A 24,737-nucleotide genomic window follows, 5' to 3' on the forward strand; every position below is an offset into this window, starting at 1 on the left:
TATATTCTTGTACATAGGGGCAGTATTATAGTAGTTATATTCTTGTACACAGGGTGCAGTATTATAGTAGTTATATTCTTGCACATAGTAGCAGTATTATAGTAGTTATATTCTTGTACATAGGAGCAGTATTATAGTAGTTATATTCTTGTACATAGGAACAGTATTATAGTAGTTGTATTCTTGTACATAGGAACAGTATAATAGTAATTATATTCTTGTACATAGGGGGCAGTATTATAGTAATTATATTCTTGTACATAGGAGCAGTATTATAGTAGTTATATTCTTGTACATAGGGGCAGTATTATAGTAGTTATATTCTTGTACACAGGGTGCAGGATTATAGTAGTTATATTCTTGTACATAGTAGCAGTATTATAGTAGTTATATTCTTGTACATAGGAGCAGTATTATAGTAGTTGTATTCTTGTACATAGGGGCAGTATTATAGTAGTTATATTCTTGTACATAGGGGCAGTATTATAGTAGTTATATTCTTATACATAGGAACAGTATTATAGTAGTTGTATTCTTGTACATAGGGGCAGTATTATAGTAGTTATATTCTTGTACATAGGAGCAGTATTATAGTAATTATATTCTTGTACATAGGAGCAGTATTATAGTTGTTATATTCTTGTACATAGGGGCAGTATTATAGTAGTTATATTCTTGTACATAGGGGCAGTATTATAGTAGATATACTCTTGTACACAGCGTGCAGTATTATAGTAGTTATATTCTTGTATATAGGAGCAGTATTATAGTAGTTATATTCTTGTACATAGGAGCAGTATTATAGTAGTTGTATTCTTGTACATAGGGGCAGTATTAAGGTAGTTATATTCTTGTACATAGTGTAAGGCAGCGCTTGTCATCATACTGGGGGTAACTCGCTTCGCTGCGTCAATCAATGCACACGTGCAATGTCTTTACGTTTTTCACACAGTGTTGCAGTTTATTATGGCACTTCATAAACCGCTGTTCACACACAGTTCATCTTAGTCCGCCACCGGCAGGTTTACACACATAACCAATTCATGAGCCAAGTGGCACACCGGCCCACTTGCTCCAGGGTACAGCTTACGGCAAGGTAATAAAGTAGCAATGTTCATATCACAATTAGAGATGAGCGTTGTTCTACTCGAACTGTTCGCCAATCTCAAATTCGAGCTGTTTTGGGCGGTGTTCGAGCCGGTCGGCGAACACGAACAATTTGAGAAAAATTCGGCTGTTCGAGGTTATGTTCGATAACTGTTCGTGCACCAAAATCATAACTGGATTTTTTCTCAGTAATGATGAAAATTAATGTTAATACGCAGTTTGAGTGTACAGCGGGGCGGGGGGAGGGGCAGGGGATGGATCTCTGCAGGAACAATGAAGATCTCCATTTTTTTTTCTCTTTCCCGCATTTGCAGTGGGGAGGTGCAATCTGTCAGCCTATCAGCAGCGCACACACGGAGCAAAGTGCTTTTTTTCACACAAGCAAGGGCATGTGTGATTGGCAGTGTATGTCACATGTCCTTGCCCTATAAGACCAAGCCATTTTCCCCGTCGCCACCATTTTCTCACTGCTGCAGCTGAGTATAAGACGGCACCGCTGTTGCTGTGTGCGCTATACCTTGTTAATTTCAAGCCAATTTTCGCACAAATCTACAGATAGCTTGGGAGTAGGGAATAGTTGTGATTGCAGTCCTTTTAAGGACTAGGTTACAGCATTTCCTACGACTTTTATCAGGCAGGTCTGTGCTCTTAAATAGATAGATTGTGGGAGTAAAGACTAATTGTAATTGGAGTCCTTTTCAGGACTAGGTTACATCAGTTCCTATCAGTTTTTGCCAGGCAGGTCTGTGCCAGTGCTGTGCAAGATTTTTTCACAGCATTTGGCTGAATCTAGCAAAGCTAATCCTTTTTGGCCTATTGCAGAGTGTGTTAGTCAGTGGAGTAGCCTATCTGTGTTGCAAGATATACCACCTGTGTATAGAATACCAATTTTTTTACTGCACCTAGTGAAGTAAAATCTTTTGGGCATAGCATCATTTTATTAGTCCATCTATACAGACCTCCATCAGGTTGCAAATTGAATATAATTTTTTTCTGCATCTAGCTCTGAAAAAATATTTGGGCTTCTAGCAGTGTGTGGGACTTGGTCTATTAGTCCTTCTATACTGACCTCCAGCAGGTTGCAAATTGAATATAATTTTTTTCTGCATCTAGCTCTGAAAAAATATTTGGGCTTCTAGCGGTGTGTGGGACTTGGTCTATTAGTCCATCTATACTGACCTCCATCAGGTTGCAAATTGAATATAATTTTTTTCTGCATCTACCTCTGAAAAAATATTTGGGCTTCTAGCAGCGTGTGGGACTTGTTCTATTAGTCCATCTATACTGACCTCCATCAGGTTGCAAATTAAAAATAATTTTTTTCTGCATCTAGCTCTGAAAAAATATTGGGCTTCTAGCTGTGTGTGGGACTTGTTGTATTAGTCCATCTATACTGACCTCCATCAGGTTGCAAATTGAATATAATTTTTTTCTGCATCTAACCCAGCCAATAGTTTTGGCCTAATACCACAGTTTGGCCACTCAGCTCTGCTCGGTTACCATCCATTGTTCTTTTGTGCAAACAACTCCAGAGTTGTGAATTAGTTAACCACCAAAATGAGTGGAAAAAGGCCTGCTGCTGGTGGAAAGGGGAATAGGCGTGTTGGGAAGGGGAAAAAAGGTTGTGTCCGTGGGGTAGGTGCAGAAGAAAGACCATCTTCCAGCCAAACTAAAATGTCTACTTCTTTTAGCGGACAATGTGATAAGATCCCTTTCTTACGGCCACGCCAATCGCTACAAATTCCAGATGAGGCACAAAAACAGCAGGTGCTTCAACGGATATCAAGTGCTCCTTTAAGTGGGCTCTCCTCCACATCAACTTCAACATCACAAATACTCCAGTCCTCAAAGGTGTCACCCAAATCGCACTTGCTTCCTCACAGCTCCCAAATCTCCAGCTGCCCGTCTGAGTATGAGGTAGAACAGATGGTTGAGTCTGCAGAGCTGTTTACTCATACTATAGCCTGGGAATCAGAGGTCGACTCCAGCGCTTCTGTGAATCCAGACGAGGAAATGATCTGCACTGATGCCCAGAATCTTTATGAGTCGGATCCAGGACCAGACGCAGAAGGTTCTGACCATAATGTAGACCCTCATTCCCAAACTGTAACTCCTGTTGGTGGAGACAATGAGGAAGACGATGATAAGACTCAAATACCTGATTGGAGCGACAACTTTAGTTTTTTGTCAGGGCAGGAACAGGTTGGCTCTGGGGACGACGGGTGTGATAACGCACAGGGTGATGATGATGAGGTCGGAGATCCCACTTACTGTCAACCCACAGTCAGCCAAGAGATGAGGTCAGCAGAGGAGGTGGAGGAAGATGCTAGTGACGACGAGGTCAGGTTGCGCCTTCCTGGACAGAGACGTAGTACTGGAAGCACGTCAACAACTGCATCCTCAAACACAACTCTGCCTCTCACCACAAGTCGTGGTGGCTCTTCAGGTCGCATGGGTGCTAAGCCTTGCATAGCCTGGGCATTTTTTCAGATCGATAAAGATGACCCAACTCGTGTTATCTGTAACATTTGTCAGCAAAAGCTAAGTAGAGGCCAAAAAATACATAGTTTGAGTACTTCATGCATGAACCGGCACATGGACATGAAGCATAAGTTGCAGTGGGAAGCTCAGTGTGCTACAATGCGGTCTAGCCGGCCGGGCCAACCACCGTCTGCCATATCTTGTGCATCCGCGGCCTCTTCATCCTCTGTGACTGGGGGGACAGCAGTCACACCTGTTTTGGGGCGCAGACCTGCCACCTCTTTACCCGCAACAGCCAGCGTGATTGGCAGGTCATCATTTTCTTTGGAGGTGGTAACACCAGCTGGTCTTGAGCGCTGTCCGACATCGATAGCACCACCTTTGGATCAAGGCAACCTAACATGTCCGCCTGCATCTTCCTCACAGACCGGCAGTTTGCCGGGGACACCCTTATCAACCCCGTCTAAGCACAATAGCCAGCCCTCGGTCCCTCAGATGTGGACAAGTAAAAGACCATTTCCTCCTAGCCATGAGAAAGCTAAGAGGTTGAATTTCACCATCTGCAAGCTCTTGGCTACAGAAATGCTGCCTTTCCGCCTGGTGGACACAGAGGATTTTCGAGACCTTATGTCCGTCGCAGTGCCCCAGTACCAGATGCCCAGTCGGCACTACTTCTCAAAGAAAGGTGTGCCTGCGCTCCACCAGCATGTCGCACACAACATCACCGCTTCTTTGAGAAACTCTGTGTGTGACAGGGTGCATTTCACCACAGACACTTGGACGAGTAGGCATGGACAGGGGCGTTACATGTCGCTGACTGGGCACTGGGTAACTATGGTGACAGCAGGACAAGGGGCTGCTGTCCAAGTCTTGCCGTCCCCACGAGTTGTGCGTCAATCCTCTTTATGTCATTTTTCCTCCACTGCTTCTGCCTCCTCAACCTCCTCTCGGTCTTCCACCTGCACCCAAAGCCTGTCTGGTCATGCCACAAGCTTTCTAACTGCGCAGAAGGGATCCTGCACACCTCCTTACTATGCTGGCAGTAGGGCTCAACGTCATCAGGCGGTTTTTACATTGAAATGTCTGGGAAATGTGAGTCACACAGCTGAGGAGTTGTGGTCAGCTCTGGAGAACCAATTTCATGAATGGTTGTCTCCACTGGACCTGAAACCAGGGAAGGCCGTGTGCGACAATGCTGCAAACCTGGGTGCGGCCCTTCGCCGGGGCAATGTCACACACGTGCCTTGTATGGCTCACGTGTTGAACCTGGTTGTCCAGCAATTTTTAGCCCACTATCCCAGACTAGATGGCCTTCTGCAGAGGGCACGGTCGCTGTGTGCTCACTTCCGCCGTTCGCATCCCGCAGCTCAGCGACTTACATCTCTACAGAAGTCGTTGGGCCTGCCACTTCACCGGCTAAAATGCGATGTGCCTACCCGGTGGAATTCAACTCTGCACATGTTGCAGCGACTGTGGCAGCACCGACAAGCCCTGGTGCAATACGTTCTGACGTATAGCCTGGGCCAACGAGATTCAGAGGTGGGGCAAATCACGCTGGAGGAGTGGTCTCAGATCAGGGACCTATGCACCCTTCTGCACAGTTTTGAAATGGCGACGAAGATGTTTAGTGCTGACGATGCCATTATCAGCATGACTATTCCGGTGATTTACATGCTGGAGCACATGTTAAACAGAATTCGGAGTCAGGTGGTGGCACAAGAGGAGGTGGAGGAAGTAGAGGAGGAGGAGTTGTATGCGGAAGGGCTAACATCTGCAAGGTCCAGACGGTCGGCAGCACCAGGGCGGCAGGCATGTGAGGGTGGGGGAGATGATTTTACCAGGGCGCATGGTAGCAGCCAAACTTGTGAGGAAGGTGCAGGAGCCCAGGAAGAAGTGGAGGACGAACTGATGGAAGACTCATCAGATGAGGGAGACCTTGATCACATTTCTGTTGTGCGAGGTTGGGGGGAGAGGACAGAGGAAGGAAGCATGATTGTTACCTCGCCACCAACACAACAGGGACTTGGTGCTCCTGGATGCGCAACACACATGAGTGCCTTCTTGCTGCACTACCTGCAACATGACCCTCGAATTGTGAGAATTAGAAATAATCCTGACTACTGGGTTGCCACACTGTTAGATCCCCGGTACAAAAGTAAATTTGCAGAAATTATTCCTGCCATAGAAAGGGATGCACGCATGCAGGAGTATCAGCAGAGACTGTTGCAGAATCTTACATGTGCTTTTCCACAAAATACCAGTGGTGCACGTAGTGAATCTCACAGTTCCAACTTGCCAACCGTGGGACCGTCAAGTGTTCAGCACTCAAACCGTAACAGAACCACAGTATCTGCTGGTAACATCAATTTTGCGGAATCATTTCACCACTTTTTTAGCCCATCCTTTGCAAGGCCACAGGAGACAAGAAGTCTGACACATAGTCAACGCCTAGAGACGATGGTACAGGAGTATCTCCAAGTAAACATTGAAGCCACGACTGTGTCACTGGACCCTTGCTCTTTTTGGGCTTCCAATCTGGATAAATGGCCGGAGCTAGCCACTTACGCCTTGGAGATCTTGTCATGCCCCGCAGCCAGCGTTCTGTCTGAACGTGTGTTCAGCGCTGCTGGTGGTGTGCTGACAGATAAGCGCACGCGGCTCTCCACTGATAATGTAGACAGACTCACGTTCATAAAGATGAACAAATCATGGATCCGAAACGACTTTTCTACCCCTGTGTCATCCTGGGGAGAGTAAAAGCTTGATGATTGGTTAAAATCACCCTACCAACCGTTTTAAGCTTTCAAATTACTAATCATGTTTATCTGTATCTTGACTGGAAAATAATTTGGGCTTTGTAGCAGTGTGCAGCACTGATCCTATTAGGCCATCTATAATAAGCTTCACCAGATTTAAAATTAAAAATAATTTTTAGCTGCATCTAGCCCGGAAAATAATTTTGGGGCTCCGAGATGCGCAAGACACATAAGTGCCTTCTTGCTGCACTACCTGCAGCATGACCCTCATATTGTCAGAATTCGAAGTAATCATGACTACTGGGTTGCCACACTCTTAGATCCCCCAAACTTTTCGATCAACCTTTTCATTTTAATAAAGACCAAAAAAATGGTCATTTTTGAAATTATAAGCATTAGCAGGTTGTCAGAAACTGAAATCAAACAGTTTTCAACTCAAAACTTTATTCTAGGTGATGTTACATTTTCACATAGGACCCCTTGTTCGAAAGGAGCTTCTGAACTCTCTCGTCCATTGAATTTGTCAGGTTTTGGATGGTTTCTGCTTCAATTGTTTTGCATGAGGACAGAATACCCTCCCAGAGCTGTTGCTTAGATGTGAACTGCCTCCCGCCATCATAGACACTCCTTTTAATGATGCTCCAAAGGTTCTGAATGGGGTAGAGGTCAGGGGAGCATGGGGGTCACACCATAAGTTTGTCCCCTTTTATGCCCATATCAGCCAGAGATGCAGATGTTTTATGTGCAGCATGAGATGGTGCATTATCATGCAGAAAAATGATCTTGCTGTGAAATACACGGTTCTTCTTCTTGAACCATGGCAGGAAGTGCTGTTTGAGAAAATCCACATACATTATGGAGTTCATCTTTAGCGCCTTCAGGGATCCTAAAGGGGCCGACAATCTCTCTCCCCATGATTCCAGCCCAAAACATTACTCCACCTCCTCCTTGTTGGCGCTGTAGCCGTGTTTGCGTGGGGTGTCCATCAACCAGCCATCCTCCACTCCATTCATCTGGACCATCGAGCGCTGCACGGCACTCATCCGTGAACAAAACAGTTTTGAAATCAGTCTTCATGTAATGTTTGGCCCACTGGAGCCGTTTCTGCTTGTGTGAAGTGGATAGAGGAGGTCGACAGGATGGCGTATGCACAGCTGCAAACCTCTGAAGGACCCTGCATCTTGTTGTTCGGGGGACGTTGGAGGCACAAGCAGCTTCAAAAACTTGTCTGCTGCTATGACAAGGCTTTTTTGCCGCTGCTCTTTCAACCTGACGTAATTGCCTGTAGGAAAGAGTCCTCAATTTGCCCTTATCAGCACGCACACGTGTGTACTGTGAATCAGCTACATACTTCTTGATTGCCAAGACACTTCATCCTGATCATCGCACAATGTTGATTGTAGTCATGCCTTGACCTAAACACTCCACAATTTGTTGCTTCTCAGCAGCCGACACATCCTTTTTCTTTCCCATTTTGGCAGAAAATGTAGGCTGCTTAATAATGTGAGAGAGCCTTCTTAAGTAGTCTTGCCTTTCATTGGACACACCTGCCAAACTAATTAGCACAGGTGTCTGCAATTGCTTACAGTGATATAAAGAGCCCTGACACACATCACCATCAATGAGTTTAACTGACAAACAAACAAATTCTTCCCTTATCACTCCTAAACACTTTTTGCATAATAATTTGGAACGCGGTGTACATGTGCTTTTCCACAAAACACCAGTGGTTCACGTAGTGAATCTTACAGTTCTAACTTGCCAACCGTGGTCTGTATGGAATTGTTCAATAAAGGGCCCAAAATTAAGATAACATAGATGGGAGAGGTCTCTATGAATAGGAATTCCTAAGTATTTGATACCCTGTGAGGGCCAGGCAAAGGGAAAGTTGGACTGGATGGAATCCTATATGGATTTAGGGAGGGAGACATCGAGGGCCTCAGACTTCGCTGCATTGATTTTAAAATTTTACCATGTAACAAAGTGATCTATTTCAGCCATAACAGCAGGGATGGATATATGTGATTGAGTGATATATACTAGGACATCATCAGCAAATAGAGAGCACTTGTACTCGGTGCCTCCCACCTCAATCCACCTAATATTGGGGTTATGGCGAATTGATGAGAGCAGGTGCTCCGTCACTAGGATGTATAAGAGAGGGGACAGAGGACATCCCTGCCTTGTCCCATTGGTGATTGTGAAAGGTGATGAAAATGTTCTGACGCACCCCCTGGGCCTTGGGACACCCGGAGCCGGACCCTTTTTGGTGGATGCTGGTGGTTGTAGTCTTCGTGGCGGCGATCCGGTTCCGTGGCTCAGGGCGGTCAAACCAGTGGCGGAACTATTTATGTGGTTTTGATGTTTAAATGTCCGACTACGCCACCCGTGGATTGCGGTCAGAGTGAACCGCCGCTACAGGGCAGACCGCTAAGGCTGGTGTTGTGGGTGCAGCAGAGCGTAGCATAACTCCCCACGGGAGGAGTATAGCCTCAGGGCAGTGTATGCGGAGGATGGGGGTGATGGTGCAGGGCAGCAGCAGTAACGACACGGAGTCAGTGATGCAGTTCAGGGCCTTTACTCACAGTTCTTATTATCCAGACCACGTCTGCAGGTAACGGCTGCCCACGTCGTACTGTGCTCACCAGGTGAGGGGCTCAGACAACTCCCAGATAACTTTGGAGCGCTTCACAGGACCCCCTTTGTGTGTCCTTTGTCTGGCCTTTCTTACCAACACTTCTGTCCGGCTGCCTCGGGCCTCCTCTTGGTAAACTTGGCGCCAGTTTCCCTGACCCTATGTGGTGCCTTCCTAGCAGGTGGAGCAAGGGGCTGCGCCACATAAAATGTCAGAGCCTCCGGTTTCTAGCTGAGGGTCGTTTCCTGCCTCCACTAGTTCGGGGACCGGTCTCCCCCTTTGGCCTGACCCCTCCACGCAGGTGGATTCGGGCGTGCGGTGGCGACTCGCCCGTCCACACCCCTGGGATCCCTTCATTCCTCGTTCCTGGAGCCTTCTCCGCTCCTCTTCCTTCCTTCTCCCTCTTGCAGGCCTGGGCCTCTGTTACTAGGCCCGCCTCCGGAGCAGAGCTCATGCAGAGCCCCTGCTCCCTGCCACTTCTGCTCAGACTTCTCTGCACTGAACTAAGATGGTGCCCACCTTTTATACTCCCTTCTCAATGCACCCAGGAACTGCTTCCTCCCTGCTCCTGCACTGCAGGGTTCCCCTTCCTCAGTGTTCCCTCCCCCCACTCCAGCCAGGGACAGGGACTGTCGTGCCCATCTCAGGGGCATATTGGTCGCCCTGCCCCACGGCAATGTGGTGTAATGCATGCAGGTGTCGGGTCCTGATCCACACTCCATCCTTATCTGAGAGTGAGATATCACACCTCTGGGTGAGGTGCAATACGTCTGTAGCAACCGAGCCCTCGGTGCTACAGTTCCATTTATCTTCAGCCTAGGTGACGTATTGTGATACAGGGCCGTGATTTTGGCTATAAAAGGGTCCCCTAGACCCCTACCCCAAGCTTTTTAAGAGAATCATATATGGCGTGCCAGGAGACTCTATGGAATGCTTTCTCAGCATCCAACGAGAGTATCTACTTACAAATTTTTAACTGCATCTAGCCCAGGAAATACTTTGTGCCTAGTAGCAGTGTCTGCTAGTCAGCGGATTATCCCGGCTGTTAAGCAAGCTACACCACCTGTAGTTTGGACACTTAATTTTTTCAAAGGAAATGCTTCGGGACCACGGGATACTCAGTGAAGAGCATCAGGAGGCACCCCAAGGCATAGGGGCTGGGACTGGCACTAGGATGCCTTGCGGTGGACAGCCGAGCTCGATCCTTATAAAAGCTTTTTAACTGCAGCAGCTTTAGTGGACGCTACTGGAGCTGGAATTACACGGCTGCTGGCATGAGACTTGCCCTCCAATAGATCCTTGTAAATGGATTTAAAGTGTATTCATTCAAATTAGAGGGACAATTTAAATTAAAAAGCTTAGAGCTGCCTCCACCACAGGGGGGCTCTCTCGACCCACCAGCGGACAGGCACCAGTATTGGGAGAGGGGGGCTGGCCGTCAGGGTTCACCGCGGCTCTGGCACAAACCCGGCGACACGGAGGTGGCACGGGCAGGAGCGGACTGGCCGTCTCGGCTTCTCACTTTTTGGATTTTAGAAGGGCATGACATGCCTATATCTGTGTCTCCCCCTCCTTTTACTCCTCCACCTCTTTTCTTTTCGCATGACTATATGTACTTGTCACTTTTCCATGTGTTAGTTGTGTCTTCTGAGCAGTTTGTCAGCTTTTGGACACCTTTGAAGGTGTTTTCTATGTGTTTCTATGTGTTTTTGTTTGCCTGCCATTGGTTTTAACGGTGTTCGAAGGTGTTCGACGAACAGTTAGACGAACAGTTCGGCGAACACACGGGTGTTCGACGAACCGAACCGAACTCGAACACTACGGGGGTGGCTCAACACTAATCACAATGTCCATATAGCACCGGGTATTACCTTTGCCGGGTATAGCTGTCTCAGTCCGTTACTCTGCCACCACTGTGGCTCTGCGGCTTCCCAGGTAGGGGTCTCCAGCCGTCATTCCCTCAAAGGCCACTGACATCCACACAGGATCCAGGCTCTGCCTTCCAGGACTCTTACTCAAGCCGGCTCTCCCTCAAAGGCCACTGACATCCGCTCAGGATCCAGGCTCGACCTTTCAGGTACCAGGCTTCACTTCAAAGCCGCTGCCTTCCAAGGCCACTAGCATCCGCACAGGATCTAGTCTTTGCCTTCAGGCTGCCAGGCTTCACGGTATCACGGTATCCCACACACATGGGGAACAGGTCTCACACCGAACACCGAACACACCTGTCTCAAATTAAGCAGGTTTATATATGCTGTGCACAGACAGCCACATACTGACAGGACCTTGCTGATGTCACAGTCATGTGATCAGTCAGCTGTGTGTATAGGTCCTGTGTGCTGTCCCAGTCATGTATACAGAGCTTTACTGTGCATGCAGGACCTGGGTGATGTCACAGTCATGTGACCAGTCAGATAAAGGGGAAGGTACATGGTCCGGTAAGCACATCCTGGACCATTTACAGTAATGCTAGCAACCTGCTGCATTACATATCCCCCCCCCTCTGTTCAAACTTGTGGGGTTGAACACATAATATACACAATAATATTATAACCCCCAGCTCACATATAGACCATGAACTTTACAATTGTGCTACTCAGCCCCTGGAACCTTAGTCAATGACATTAGCCCATTCCTTAGGGACCTACCATTTGTCACTGTCACTGACTTCGTCAGGTCACCTTTCCGGGTCGTAACTTTGTCAGGTCTCCCCCGCTCCCAGCGGTCAGTTGTAACCTTGTCAGGTCTCCCCCGCTCCCAGCGGTCAATCAAAACCCTGTCAGGTCTTCCCCGCTCCCAGCGGTCAATACAGCAGTGCGACTCACATGCCCTGGTATCTAAGGTCCGGTTCGACTCCGTACTGTCCTGTCCTCTATTGGGTCGTTTGTACGGACTGCTCAAACCTGAGTTACTGGAGGTCTCACTACCTCTAAACCCACACCCACTACTCTCAGGACATCCTAAAAGGTCCCTAACTTCAGCTGTAGCTGTTCTGTTATTTAGGGGGCCCTTTCTCTGTCGGGTCTCACTATTTCTAGACGGCTTCCATCTTCTGCTGCTCAGATGATGCTGTCTATCTACTCGCAGTCTAGCGAGATTCAATTGTTCTACCTCCTGCAGGTAGGTCACTCGGTACTCAAACAGCATGCGTATATATTCTAGGCTTTCTTCTGTTCCTACAGCGGAGAAGGACACCATGCCGTCTTCATCTGGTATCCAGTCCTGTTGATCACGTGGACTGCTTACTCTCATCACACCAGACTTTTTGACCATCATCTGCATGGCTCGACCGCTTCTCCCAATGAGCTTTCTCACCAGAACATGAGGCACCCGGATGACCTCTTCACGCATACTGTGAGCTTTCCTCCTAAGCTCCAGTTGTCTAACGGCTTGCTCCGTCTTCAACCGGAGAAACCACTTCGTGCGAATACATCGCCAGTGCATATCACTTAGGATCGCCACCCTCTTCACTGTGACTTCGGTCGTGGACAGGACCACCAGCTGTTTAGCTTCTGAGGTCAAGTACACCTTACAGGCTCCCACAGCCTTCTTAAACTCTTCATGCACGGACTCACGGGTGCATTCTTCCCTCAAGTCCTCGGGTACATCTACGAGGCACTTGTACCGAGACGTTTCGGTCTCACCAGTGGTTTCCAGATGATCAACCAGCTCAGGTTTCAGGGACAACTGACTTCCAGCTTCTTCACCCTGGACGCTTCCCCTGAGCTGACTCACAGCTACCACTTCACAACTTTTCGTCTTGACCACCTCCACTTCACCTTTATCTTCCAACACCATACTTTTAGCTCTCCTCAGGTCCACCTTCTCAGGGTCTAAGGGAGTAAGTGCAACTTGTTTGCCTTTTCCCTTCTCCAAGGAGACCTCGTTCACCACGTGACACTTTGCTAGGCGACCTTTGAGCTCTAAAACTTCTCCTTCCAGCTCAGTTACTCGCCTCTCAGCGGCCCGTCTCTGAAGCTCTTCCTGCTTCAACTGCTCTTCCAGCAGCAGAGCTCTCTCAGACCTCTCCGTCTCCAATGTGCCCACTCGGCTCTCAATAGCCAGTCTCTCACGCTTCTCTTGCGTCCACTGGGTTTGTAGCAACTCCTTGAGCTCCCTGATCTCGGCTCTTACTTCCACCGAATCATCCAAGCTCGCATCACTCGAGGAGGTATCTGTTTCACACCTCCCCTCACCAGCGGCCAACTCCTGGCCCTGGTCTGTGGCTTCTCTGATGGACTCCTCCATCTTTTTCCGCTCAGCTTCCATCTTGCTGACTGTTTCTTTAAGGCACGTCTCCGCCCTCTGGAGAGTATCACAGGACATCTGTAGCTCCTTCACCTGAGCTTCCAGATCTAGGGTCTTTCCCCGGAGACCATCATTCTCCTCACGGGTGTCTTGCAGAGTGGTCTCAACCACTTGGCGCACTTGCTCTGCACCCGCCTTATCCTCCTCTAGTTTTTCCTTCACCTTGAGGAGATCCTCATAATCTCTCTTACTCTGTTGCAGTTCCCTACTGCGTTCACCACACGCCTTCTTGGAGTCACACAGCTCCTGGTTGAGCTGTTTGCGCAGTCGTTCTAGGATTTGTTCACGTCCAGAAACACCATCCTGCCGCGCCTCCTTCTCAAGCTTCAACTGCAAAACTTCTTCCTTGATTTTGCGGCGGTCCTCCTTAATTGCGTAGAACATTTCCTTCCAATGGTTAATTTCCGCGTTGCTTCCCTCCACGTCTCGCTGCCAGTTCCTCATAACCTGGTATATTTTCTGCTGTTCAGACTCCAGGTTCAGCTGGTCTGCGGACACGTCACTCTGACACTGTTGCCTGATAGGCTCCAGTTCCTGGTCATGACTGGCCACCTTCTCTTTCGGGACTGTCAGATCCTGATCCGTCAGTCTCAGTACCGTACCGGAGGTTGCTACTGGAAACGTCACCTCCTCTTCTACCTCTAAAGGAGGATCCACACTTGAAGCATAGGCACACAGTACTACATTCTTTTTATTTTCATTTTCAGCCAAGTCTACAGGAGCAACCTTTTTGTGGCCCTTGCGCCGTCTACGAGATGGGGACTCTCTCACCTCGTCTAGCCCCTCCTGACTGAACTCACTTTTTACTTTCATAGTGTCACAGTCAGCTACGGGGTCTGTGTCACTACCCATGGTGTTGTGGACTAACAGGTCACCTCCCACTTTGACGTCACCCCCTTCTACTGGAGTTACCACGTTATCAACGGTCACATTGTCATTTTTAGGAGGCACCAACCCACCACCAGTAACAATTTTCAGTTTTCTACACTCCACACTCTTGTGAAAATCCGCCCCTTTTTTAGCAACCACACCGGCAGGGTAATTTTTACACAAAAAATCAGCAGTAGTCTTAGGACTCAGTTCACAACATCTCTTACCACCTCCCCGGGCACTCTGGGACAACACTGGCGCCCCCGGAGAGTCTATAGAATGGTCCACTGCCGCCATTCCATATGGTGCCCACAGCTCCTGTGGTTCCTGCACCATGTTCAGTAAAAGTTTCCCAAATACCTGCTCCAGTCCCAACCGGCCCTTCAACCGCTCAATAGCTCCAGACAAATCTGCTGCTTTGCTCACAGCCATCGCGGTACACTGTTCACACTAGCACTTCATCGCTCTCCCGGAAAAATTTTCGTGGCCCCACCAAGCCACCGCAAAACCGGATTTGAGTGCGATGAGAATCTTCGCAACCCCGCCGAGTTGCCGCAAGATGCTTTATACTTCGTGAGCCCCGCCGAGCCACAGCAAGCCAGGTTTGAGTGCGACGCCAATCTTCGCAACCCCGCCGAGTTGCCGCAAGATGCTTTATCCACACTCGTCGTCCTGTGCCGTTGCCCCTAGCAACCGGGGTTGTCGTTGCCACTAGCAACCGGGCTGCCGTTGCCCGCATTCTCCACCATATGTAAGGCAGCGCTCGTCATCATACTGGGGGTAACTCGCTTCGCTGCGTCAATCAATGCACACGTGCAATGTCTTTACGTTTTTCACACAGTGTTGCAGTTTATTATGGCACTTCATAAACCGCTGTTCACACACAGTTCATCTTAGTCCACCACCGGCAGGTTTACACACATAACCAATTCATGAGCCAAGTGGCACACCGGCCCACTTGCTCCAGGGTACAGCTTACGGCAAGGTAATAAAGTAGCAATGTTCATATCACAATGTCCATATAGCACCGGGTATTACCTTTGCCGGGTATAGCTGTCTCAGTCCGTTACTCTGCCACCACTGTGGCTCTGCGGCTTCCCAGGTAGGGGTCTCCAGCCGTCGTTCCCTCAAAGGCCACTGACATCCACACAGGATCCAGGCTCTGCCTTCCAGGACTCTTACTCAAGCCGGCTCTCCCTCAAAGGCCACTGACATCCGCACAGGATCCAGGCTCGACCTTTCAGGTACCAGGCTTCACTTCAAAGCCGCTGCCTTCCAAGGCCACTAGCATCCGCACAGGATCTAGTCTTTGCCTTCAGGCTGCCAGGCTCCACGGTATCCCGGTATCCCACACACATGGGGAACAGGCCTCACGCCTCTCACACCGAACACCGAACACACCTGTCTCAAATTAAGCAGGTTTATATATGCTGTGCACAGACAGCCACATACTGACAGGACCTTGCTGATGTCACAGTCATGTGATCAGTCAGCTGTGTGTATAGGTCCTTTGTGCTGTCCCAGTCATGTATACAGAGCTTTACTGTGCATGCAGGACCTGGGTGATGTCACAGTCATGTGACCAGTCAGATAAAGGGGAAGGTACATGGTCCGGTAAGCACATCCTGGACCATTTACAGTAATGCTAGCAACCTGCTGCATTACAATAGGAACAGTATTATAGTAGTTATATTCATGTACATAGGAACAGTATTATAGTAATTATATTCTTGTACATAGGAGCAGTATTATAGTAGTTATATTCTTGTACATAGGGGTCAGTATTATAGTAGTTATATTCTTGTACATAGGAGCAGTATTATAGTAGTTATAGTCTTGTACATAGGGGCAGTATTATAGTAATTATATTTTTGTACATAGGAGCAGTATTATAGTTGTTATATACTTGTACATAGGGGCAGTATTAGAGTAGTTATATTCTTGTACATAGGGGCAGTATTAGAGTAGTTATATTATTGTACATAGGGGGCAGTATTATAGTAGTTATATTCTTGTACATAGGAGCAGTTTTATAGTAGTTATATTCTTGTACATTGGGAGTAGTATTATGGTATTTATATTCTTGTACACAGGGGGCAGTATTATAGAAGTTATATTCTTGTATATAGGGGCAGTATTATAGTAGTTATATTCTTATACATAGGGAGCAGTATTATAGTAGTTATATTCTTTTACATAGAAGCAGTATTATAGTAGTTATATTCTTGTACATAGGGGGCAGTATTATAGCAGTTATATTCTTGTACATAGGAGCAGTATTATAGTAGTTATATTCTTGTACATAGGGGCAGTATTATACTAGTTATATTCTTGTACATAGGGGGCAGTATTATAGCAGTTATAGTCTTGTACATAGGGGCAGAATTATAGTAATTATATTTTTGTACATAGGAGCAGTATTATAGTTGTTATATTCTTGTACATAGGGGCAGTATTAGAGTTGTTATATTCTTGTACATAGGGGCAGTATTATAGTAGTTATATTCTTGTACATAGGAGCAGTATTAGAGTAGTTATATTCTTGTACATAGGGGCAGTATTATAGTAGTTATATTCTTGTACATAGGGGGCAGTATTATAGTAGTTATAGTCTTGTACATAGGGGCAGTATTATAGTAATTATATTTTTGTACATAGGAGCAGTATTATAGTTGTTATATTCTTGTACATAGGGGCAGTATTAGAGTTGTTATATTCTTGTACATAGGGGGCAGTATTATAGTAGTTATATTCTTGTACATAGGAGCAGTTTTATAGTAGTTATATTCTTGTACATTGGGAGTAGTATTATGGTATTTATATTCTTGTACACAGGGGGCAGTATTATAGAAGTTATATTTTTGTATATAGGGGCAGTATTATAGTAGTTATATTCTTATACATAGGGAGCAGTATTATAGTAGTTATATTCTTTTACATAGAAGCAGTATTATAGTAGTTATATTCTTGAACATAGGGGGCAGTATTATAGCAGTTATATTCTTGTACATAGGAGCAGTATTATAGTAGTTATATTCTTGTACATAGGGGGCAGTACTATAGCAGTTATATTCTTGCACATAAGGGGCTGTATTATAGTAGTTATATTCTTGTACATAGGAGCAGTATTATAGTAGTTATATTCTTGTACATAGGAGCAGTATTATAGTAGTTGCATTCTTGTACATAGGGGCAGTATTATAGTAGTTATATTTTTGTACATAGGAGCAGTATTATAGTAATTATATTCTTGTACATAGGAGCAGTATAATAGTTGTTATATTCTTGTACATAGGGGCAGTATTATAGTAGATATACTCTTGTACACAGCGTGCAGTATTATAGTAGTTATATTCTTGTATATAGGAGCATTATTATAGTAGTTATATTATTGTACATAGGAGCAGTATTATAGTTGTATTCTTGTACATAGGGGCAGTATTAAGGTAGTTATATTCTTGTACATAGGAACAGTATTATAGTAGTTATATTCATGTACATAGGAACAGTATTATAGTAATTATATTCTTGTACATAGGAGCAGTATTATAGTAGTTATATTCTTGTACATAGGGGGCAGTATTATAGTAGTTATAGTCTTGTACATAGGGGCAGTATTATAGTAGTTATATTCTTGTACATAGGGGCAGTATTATAGTAGCAATATTCTTGTACATAGGGGCAGTGTTATAGTAGTAATATTCTTGTACATAGGGGCAGTACTATAGTAGTTATATTCTTGTACATAGGGGCAGTATTATAGTAGTAATATTCTTGTACATAGGGGCAGTATTATAGTAGTTATATTTTTGTACATAGGAGCAGTATTATAGTAGTTATATTCTTGTACATAGGAGCAGTATTATAGCATTTATATTCTTGTACGTAGGGGGCAGTATTATAGTAGTTATATTCTTGTACATAGGGGGCAGTATTATAGTAGTTATATTCTTGTACATAGGGACAGTATTATAGTAGTTATATTCTTGTACATAGGGGGCAGTATTATAGTAGTTATATTCTTGTACATAGGAGCAGTATTATAGTAGTTATATTCTTGTACATAGGGGCAGTATTATAGTAGTTATATTCTTGTACATAGGGGCAGTATTATACTAGTAATATTCTTGTACATAGGGGGCAGTATTATAGTAGTTATATTCTTGTACATAGGAGCAGTATTATAGTAGTTATATTCTTGTACATAGGAGCAGTATTATAGTAGTAATATTCTTGTACATAAGGGCAGTACTATAGTAGTTATATTCTTGTACATAGGGGGCAGTATTATAGTAGTTATATTCTTGTACATAGTAGCAGTATTATAGTAGTTATATTCTTGTACATAAGGGCAGTATTATAGTAGTTATATTCTTGTACATAGGAGCAGTATTATAGTAGTTATATTCTTGTACATAGGAGCAGTATTATAGTAGTAATATTCTTGTACATAAGGGCAGTATTATAGTAGTTATATTCTTGTACATAGGGGGCAGTATTATAGTAGTTATATTCTTGTACATAGGAGCAGTATTATAGTAGTTATATTCTTGTACATAGGGACAGTATTATAGTAGTTATATTCGTGTACATAGGGGCAGTATTATAGTAGTTATATTCTTGTACATAGGGGCAGTATTATACTAGTAATATTCTTGTACATAGGGGGCAGTATTATAGTAGTTATATTCTTGTACATAGGAGCAGTATTATAGTAGTTATATTCTTGTACATAGGAGCAGTATTATAGTAGTTATATTCTTGTACATAGGAGCAGTATTATAGTAGTTATATTCTTGTACATAGGAGCAGTATTATAGTAGTTATATTCTTGTACATAGGGGCAGTATTATAGTAGTTATATTCTTGTACATAGGGGCAGTATTATACTAGTAATATTCTTGTACATAGGGGGCAGTATTATAGTAGTTATATTCTTGTACATAGGAGCAGTATTATAGTAGTTATATTCTTGTACATAGGAGCAGTATTATAGTAGTAATATTCTTGTACATAAGGGCAGTACTATAGTAGTTATATTCTTGTACATAGGGGGCAGTATTATAGTAGTTATATTCTTGTACATAGTAGCAGTATTATAGTAGTTATATTCTTGTACATAAGGGCAGTATTATAGTAGTTATATTCTTGTACATAGGAGCAGTATTATAGTAGTTATATTCTTGTACATAAGGGCAGTATTATAGTAGTTATATTCTTGTACATAGGAGCAGTATTATAGTAGTTATATTCTTGTACATAGGAGCAGTATTATAGTAGCTATATTCTTGTACATAGGAGCAGTATTATAGTAGTAATATTCTTGTACATAAGGGCAGTATTATAGTAGTTATATTCTTGTACATAGGGGGCAGTATTATAGTAGTTATATTCTTGTACATAGGAGCAGTATTATAGTAGTTATATTCTTGTACATAGGGACAGTATTATAGTAGTTATATTCGTGTACATAGGGGCAGTATTATAGTAGTTATATTCTTGTACATAGGGGCAGTATTATACTAGTAATATTCTTGTACATAGGGGGCAGTATTATAGTAGTTATATTCTTGTACATAGGAGCAGTATTATAGTAGTTATATTCTTGTACATAGGAGCAGTATTATAGTAGTAATATTCTTGTACATAAGGGCAGTACTATAGTAGTTATATTCTTGTACATAGGGGCAGTATTATAGTAGTAATATTCTTGTACATAGGGGCAGTATTATAGTAGTTATATTCTTGTACATAGGAGCAGTATTATAGTAGTTATATTCTTGTACATAGGAGCAGTATTATAGTATTTATATTCTTGTACATAGGGGGCAGTATTATAGTAGTTATATTCTTGTACATAGGGGGCAGTATTATAGTAGTTATATTCTTGTACATAGGGGCATTATTATAATAGTTATATTCTTGTACATAGGGGGCAGTATTATAGTAGTTATATTCTTTTACATAGGGGCAGTATTATAGTAGTTATATTCTTGCACATAGGGGGCAGTATTAGAGTAGTTATATTCTTGTACATAGGGGCAGTATTATAGTAGTTATATTCTTGTACATAGGGGGCAGTATTATAGTAGTTATATTCTTGTACATAGGGAGCAGTATTATAGTAGTTATATTCCTATACATAGGAGCAGTATTATAGTAGTTATATTCTTGTACATAGGGGGCAGTATTATAGCAGTTATATTCTTGTACATAGGGGGCTGTATTATAGTAGTTATATTCTTGTACATAGGAGCAGTATTATAGTAGTTATATTCTTGTACATAGGAGCAGTATTATAGTAGTTATATTCTTGTACATAGGGAGCAGAATTATAGGAGTTATATTCTTGTACATAGGAGCAGTATTATAGTAGTTATATTCTTGTACATAGGGACAGTATTATAGTAGTTATATTTTTGTACATAGGGGGCAGTACTATAGTAGTTATATTCTTGTACATAGGAGCAGTATTATAGTAGTTAGATTCTTGTACATAGGGGCAGTATTATAGTAGTTAGATTCTTGTACATAGGAGCAGTATTATAGTAGTTATATTCTTGTACATAGGGGGCAGTATTATAGTAGTTATATTCTTGTACATAGGGGCAGTATTATAGTAGTTATATTCTTGTACATAGGGGCAGTATTATAGTAGTTATATTCTTGTACATAGGGGCAGTATTATAGTAGTTATATTCTTGTACATAGGGGCAGTATTATAGCAGTTATATTCTTGTACATAGGGGCAGTATTATAGTAGCTATATTCTTGTACATAGGGGGCAGTATTATAGTAGTTATATTCTTGTACATAGGAGCAGTATTATAGTAGTTATATTCTTGTACATAGGGGCAGTATTATAGTAGTTATATTCTGGTACATAGGGGCAGTATTATAGTAGTTATATTATTGTACATAGGGGCAGTATTATAGTAGTTATAGTCTTGTACATAGGAGCAGTATTATAGTATATTCCTTTACATAGGGGCAGTATTATAATATGTTAGGCTTACCAGGTGAGATGGATCCTCCAAGCCCAAGGTTCGGGTGGGCAGTGGGTACACTGGCCATGGGCATCTGTGCAGCAAATGGGTGAGGCATACAGGACACAAATAGCTAGGATACTGGAAACCGCAGGCAGAAGACGTCCAGGAGACCATGGACAGGCAATGGAGATGCTGGAAACCGCAGACAGGGAGGAGATATTCATAGTCTATAAAGGACAACATTATATTTCTTACATAATACTAGTATAAATTCGCCATATAAATCTGTTATTTTATATCCAAATAATATAATTTTAAAGACAAGTGAAGATCAGGAGAGAGGAAGTATTTTGCAGGTTGAAGGTCTATGTAATGAATATTTCTGTCTTATTCGGATAGTGAAGCTGGATGTTTCGGCACTCTCCACTTGGATTTTCCCTGGAGAAATAGGAGCCCGGGGCATTTGTCAGTTTGCCCAAAAACATCTCTAAGTATAATGGTAGTTTGTCCTGGCACAGTGCATTTTAATATAATTAGTTAATTTAGGAGGACAAAGGCTGAATCAGCTGGAAAAGTGACAACCAGTTTTATGAGCCATGAATGTGTGCAATTATCAATTCACTTCTCCATCTACTCTTAGCAGCTCATAAAAAAAAGTGCTTAACTCGTGAGAAAAGTCTGAGATCCGAAGAAAGCTCCTCCCCGAACGTTGTTCCTACTGATCTGTGATGGGAGGATCATATGGAAAATAGATCAATTGTAAAACCCTATCGGATACAAGAGTCACCATATCTGTCTCTATTGAGTTAGGCAGTGATCGCGGAAATAACCCTAGACCTGGTTGGTAAAGTCAGCTAAAATTATTTTAGAAGGGTTGGTTAATCGGAAGATGATGACTCTTAAAATTATGCTCTTCCCAGCACTCCTGGAAAAGAGCTGATTTTTCAATGGATTTCTTGAAGCTATATAGCCATCCATGTAATAAAAGTTTGCCAGAATTGAACAAAACAACTCTTTTTGGGCTACAGATAATCCTAAAGGGGATATGTCCATATGGATGATAGTTTTCTTTGTCAAACAAACCCTCCAATAAGTTTGGGTTGTTTGCTTTAATGTAAATAATGTGAACTTGATGTCGTCTAACATTTTTCCTGCCCATGGTATAAATTTTTCTATGTATTTTATGAGACCAGTCAAAAGACAACATTGGTGGGAATTCAAGATGGGTCCATGACCATTCTTCAAACCAAAAGCTTGCCAATGAACATTAATGCCTTGAAACATTTTGGTTTATGGTTTGAGTCTTCCAAATCTTGATCTTATCGATGTGCTTCTTCTAAATAACAATTGTGGTAACTCCTCGGGGCGTGAATTATGTTCCTGCTATCCTCTTATGCGTAAAAATAGTCTTTGGTCTTCTGGAGACAGCAGTGCCTGGGTTTTTAGAGTAGCATATACACCTTTCCAGCTTTGCCTCAAACATTTAGATCAAGGATATCAAACTCAAATACACAGTGGGCCAAAATAAAAAACTTGGACGAAGTCGCGGGCCAACCTTGTTATTTATTTTAAAAAAATGTCATATGGCCCAATGGCCTAATTTAAATATGTAATAACAAAGGATAAAACCCCTTGAATTAATAAATAATACAGATAATAAGGTATGATGCCAACAAAAGTGATCCCAAAAACACAGTATGATACCCCCAGAGTCAATTCCTCCACAGTACCCTCCACATGTACGGTATGATGACCCTACTGTACCCCCCCTGCAAAGTATGGTGACCACAAAACAGTACGATGCCCCAACTGTGATCCCCATACAGTGTAATGGGCCCCACATAGTCCTCCATTTGGTACAATGGGCCCCACATGGTCCTCCATACAGTATAATGGGCCCCCACATAGTGCTCTATACAGAATAATGGGCCCCACATAGTCCTCGATACAGAATAATGGGCCCCACATAGTCCTCCATACAGAATACTGGGCCCTACATAGTACTTGATATAGTATAATGGACCCCACATAGAGAACATTCGGTCCAACATAGTCCTCCATACAGTATAAAAGCCCCACATAGTCCTCCATACAGTATAAAAGCCCCACATAGTTCTCCATACAGTATAAAAGCCCCACATAGTCCTCCATAGAGTATAATGGGAGCCCTACATAATCCTACACACCATGCAATGGCCCTATATAGTCCTCCATACAGAATAATGGACCCCACATAGTCCTCCATAGAATATAATAGGCCCCACATAGTCCACCATACAGTATAATGGCCCCACATAGTCCTCCATACAGTATAATGGCCCACATAGTCCTCCATACAGTATAATGGCCCCACATAGTCCACCATACAGTGTAATGGGTCCCACATAGTCCTCCATACTGTATAATGGGTGGGTGGTGGTGGCATCGCAGGACAGATTTGACCCTTGGGCCAGTGTTTCACATGTGGGATTTAGATCAACCATGGTGCTGAAAAAAAACAGCATCAGATTTAAAATCATATTGGCCCGTATAAGTCATTGCCCACTTATTAAAGACATTTCGGTCTCAATCGCAGACCTTCATCAGTACGAATTGTCCAAGGAAAAGGGCTTCACTTTCAATGCAGCGCTGACAGCGGGTACACCCAGTGGTGGATGCTGCACACCTGCACAGTGATTGAGACCAAAACGTCTTTAATTAATCTGGATTGTACTACCAATAAAATATTCTGAAATTTTCAATCTTGAATGCCAAGTTATACTTTGGGATTGCATCAAGGGATAGGTTCCTACTTGAGCACCAACATTACCGGAAGTGCCGTGATTTTCTATATTTAAGGCTTGAAAAGTTAGACGTGGATGTTTTACCCTTCAAATTTGCGTATGTCCTTAAACATTTAGCAATCTCTCGAACAACCTCAGAGTGAAAATACACAGGTCTAATTCCTTTTATAACTTGATTTGCATCTTGATCAAGGATCAGACACATGTGAATCTTTTCTTGTTCTCAAGAGTGTTCCCTTTTATGGTACAAATTAAAATGTCCATAGGACTTAAGTTTGTAGGATGCAAAGGATCGAGAGAAGTTTAAGGGCTAACCGGCTTCTTATGTCTCTCTGGGATTCATGTCTTGACCTCCCTTAGCCTGATGTCTTATTTAGGCATGAGAGTAGGAGACGGTCTTATTGGGATTTTCTCGTCATAGCTCCAGTCTCAATGACAGAAGAATCTATAATTGGGAGTCGTATAATGAAAACTGTTCTATTAACGCTGCCGCTCATTTCGTCGTTCCAAATTGCTCTTTTCTGTCTCTGCCTTCTAAACATCTTTAATTGATCTTCTCTGTCCGCCAGGTCTCCGGGGGTCTCTCGAACGGTTGCAGCTGGAATATGTCGATATTGTATTTGCAAATCGTATGGATGCCAATAGCCCGATGGAAGGTACATTCATCTTTGTTCCACCCCCTCCTTTTCTTCTTGTTTACTATGTCTCTTTCTTCTGTGCCGTTTAGTACATTTTTGATGTTTATATCCAATAATATTGAGGATCATTTTCAGATCAGGGGCTTATTTAGGGCTATGTAAGCAGGTGT

The 24,737-nt window shown here is 43.6% G+C and overlaps 1 protein-coding gene across 1 annotated transcript in view; it reads left to right on the forward strand.

Moving 5' to 3' along the window:
* Positions 1 to 24,737, forward strand: part of KCNAB3 (potassium voltage-gated channel subfamily A regulatory beta subunit 3) — a 94,436-nt gene that overhangs the window by 44,305 nt on the left and 25,394 nt on the right. Inside the window, exon 8 of the mRNA XM_073654529.1 lies at positions 24,499 to 24,585. Within this exon, the coding sequence (XP_073510630.1) occupies positions 24,499 to 24,585 (87 nt within the window). The remainder of the gene's footprint in view (positions 1 to 24,498; positions 24,586 to 24,737) is intronic.

The sequence above is a fragment of the Phyllobates terribilis genome, unplaced genomic scaffold (assembly GCF_046119375.1).
Source record: "Phyllobates terribilis strain yellow unplaced genomic scaffold, ASM4611937v1 Scaffold_11__3_contigs__length_659146591, whole genome shotgun sequence".
Classification (NCBI taxonomy): domain Eukaryota; kingdom Metazoa; phylum Chordata; class Amphibia; order Anura; family Dendrobatidae; genus Phyllobates; species Phyllobates terribilis.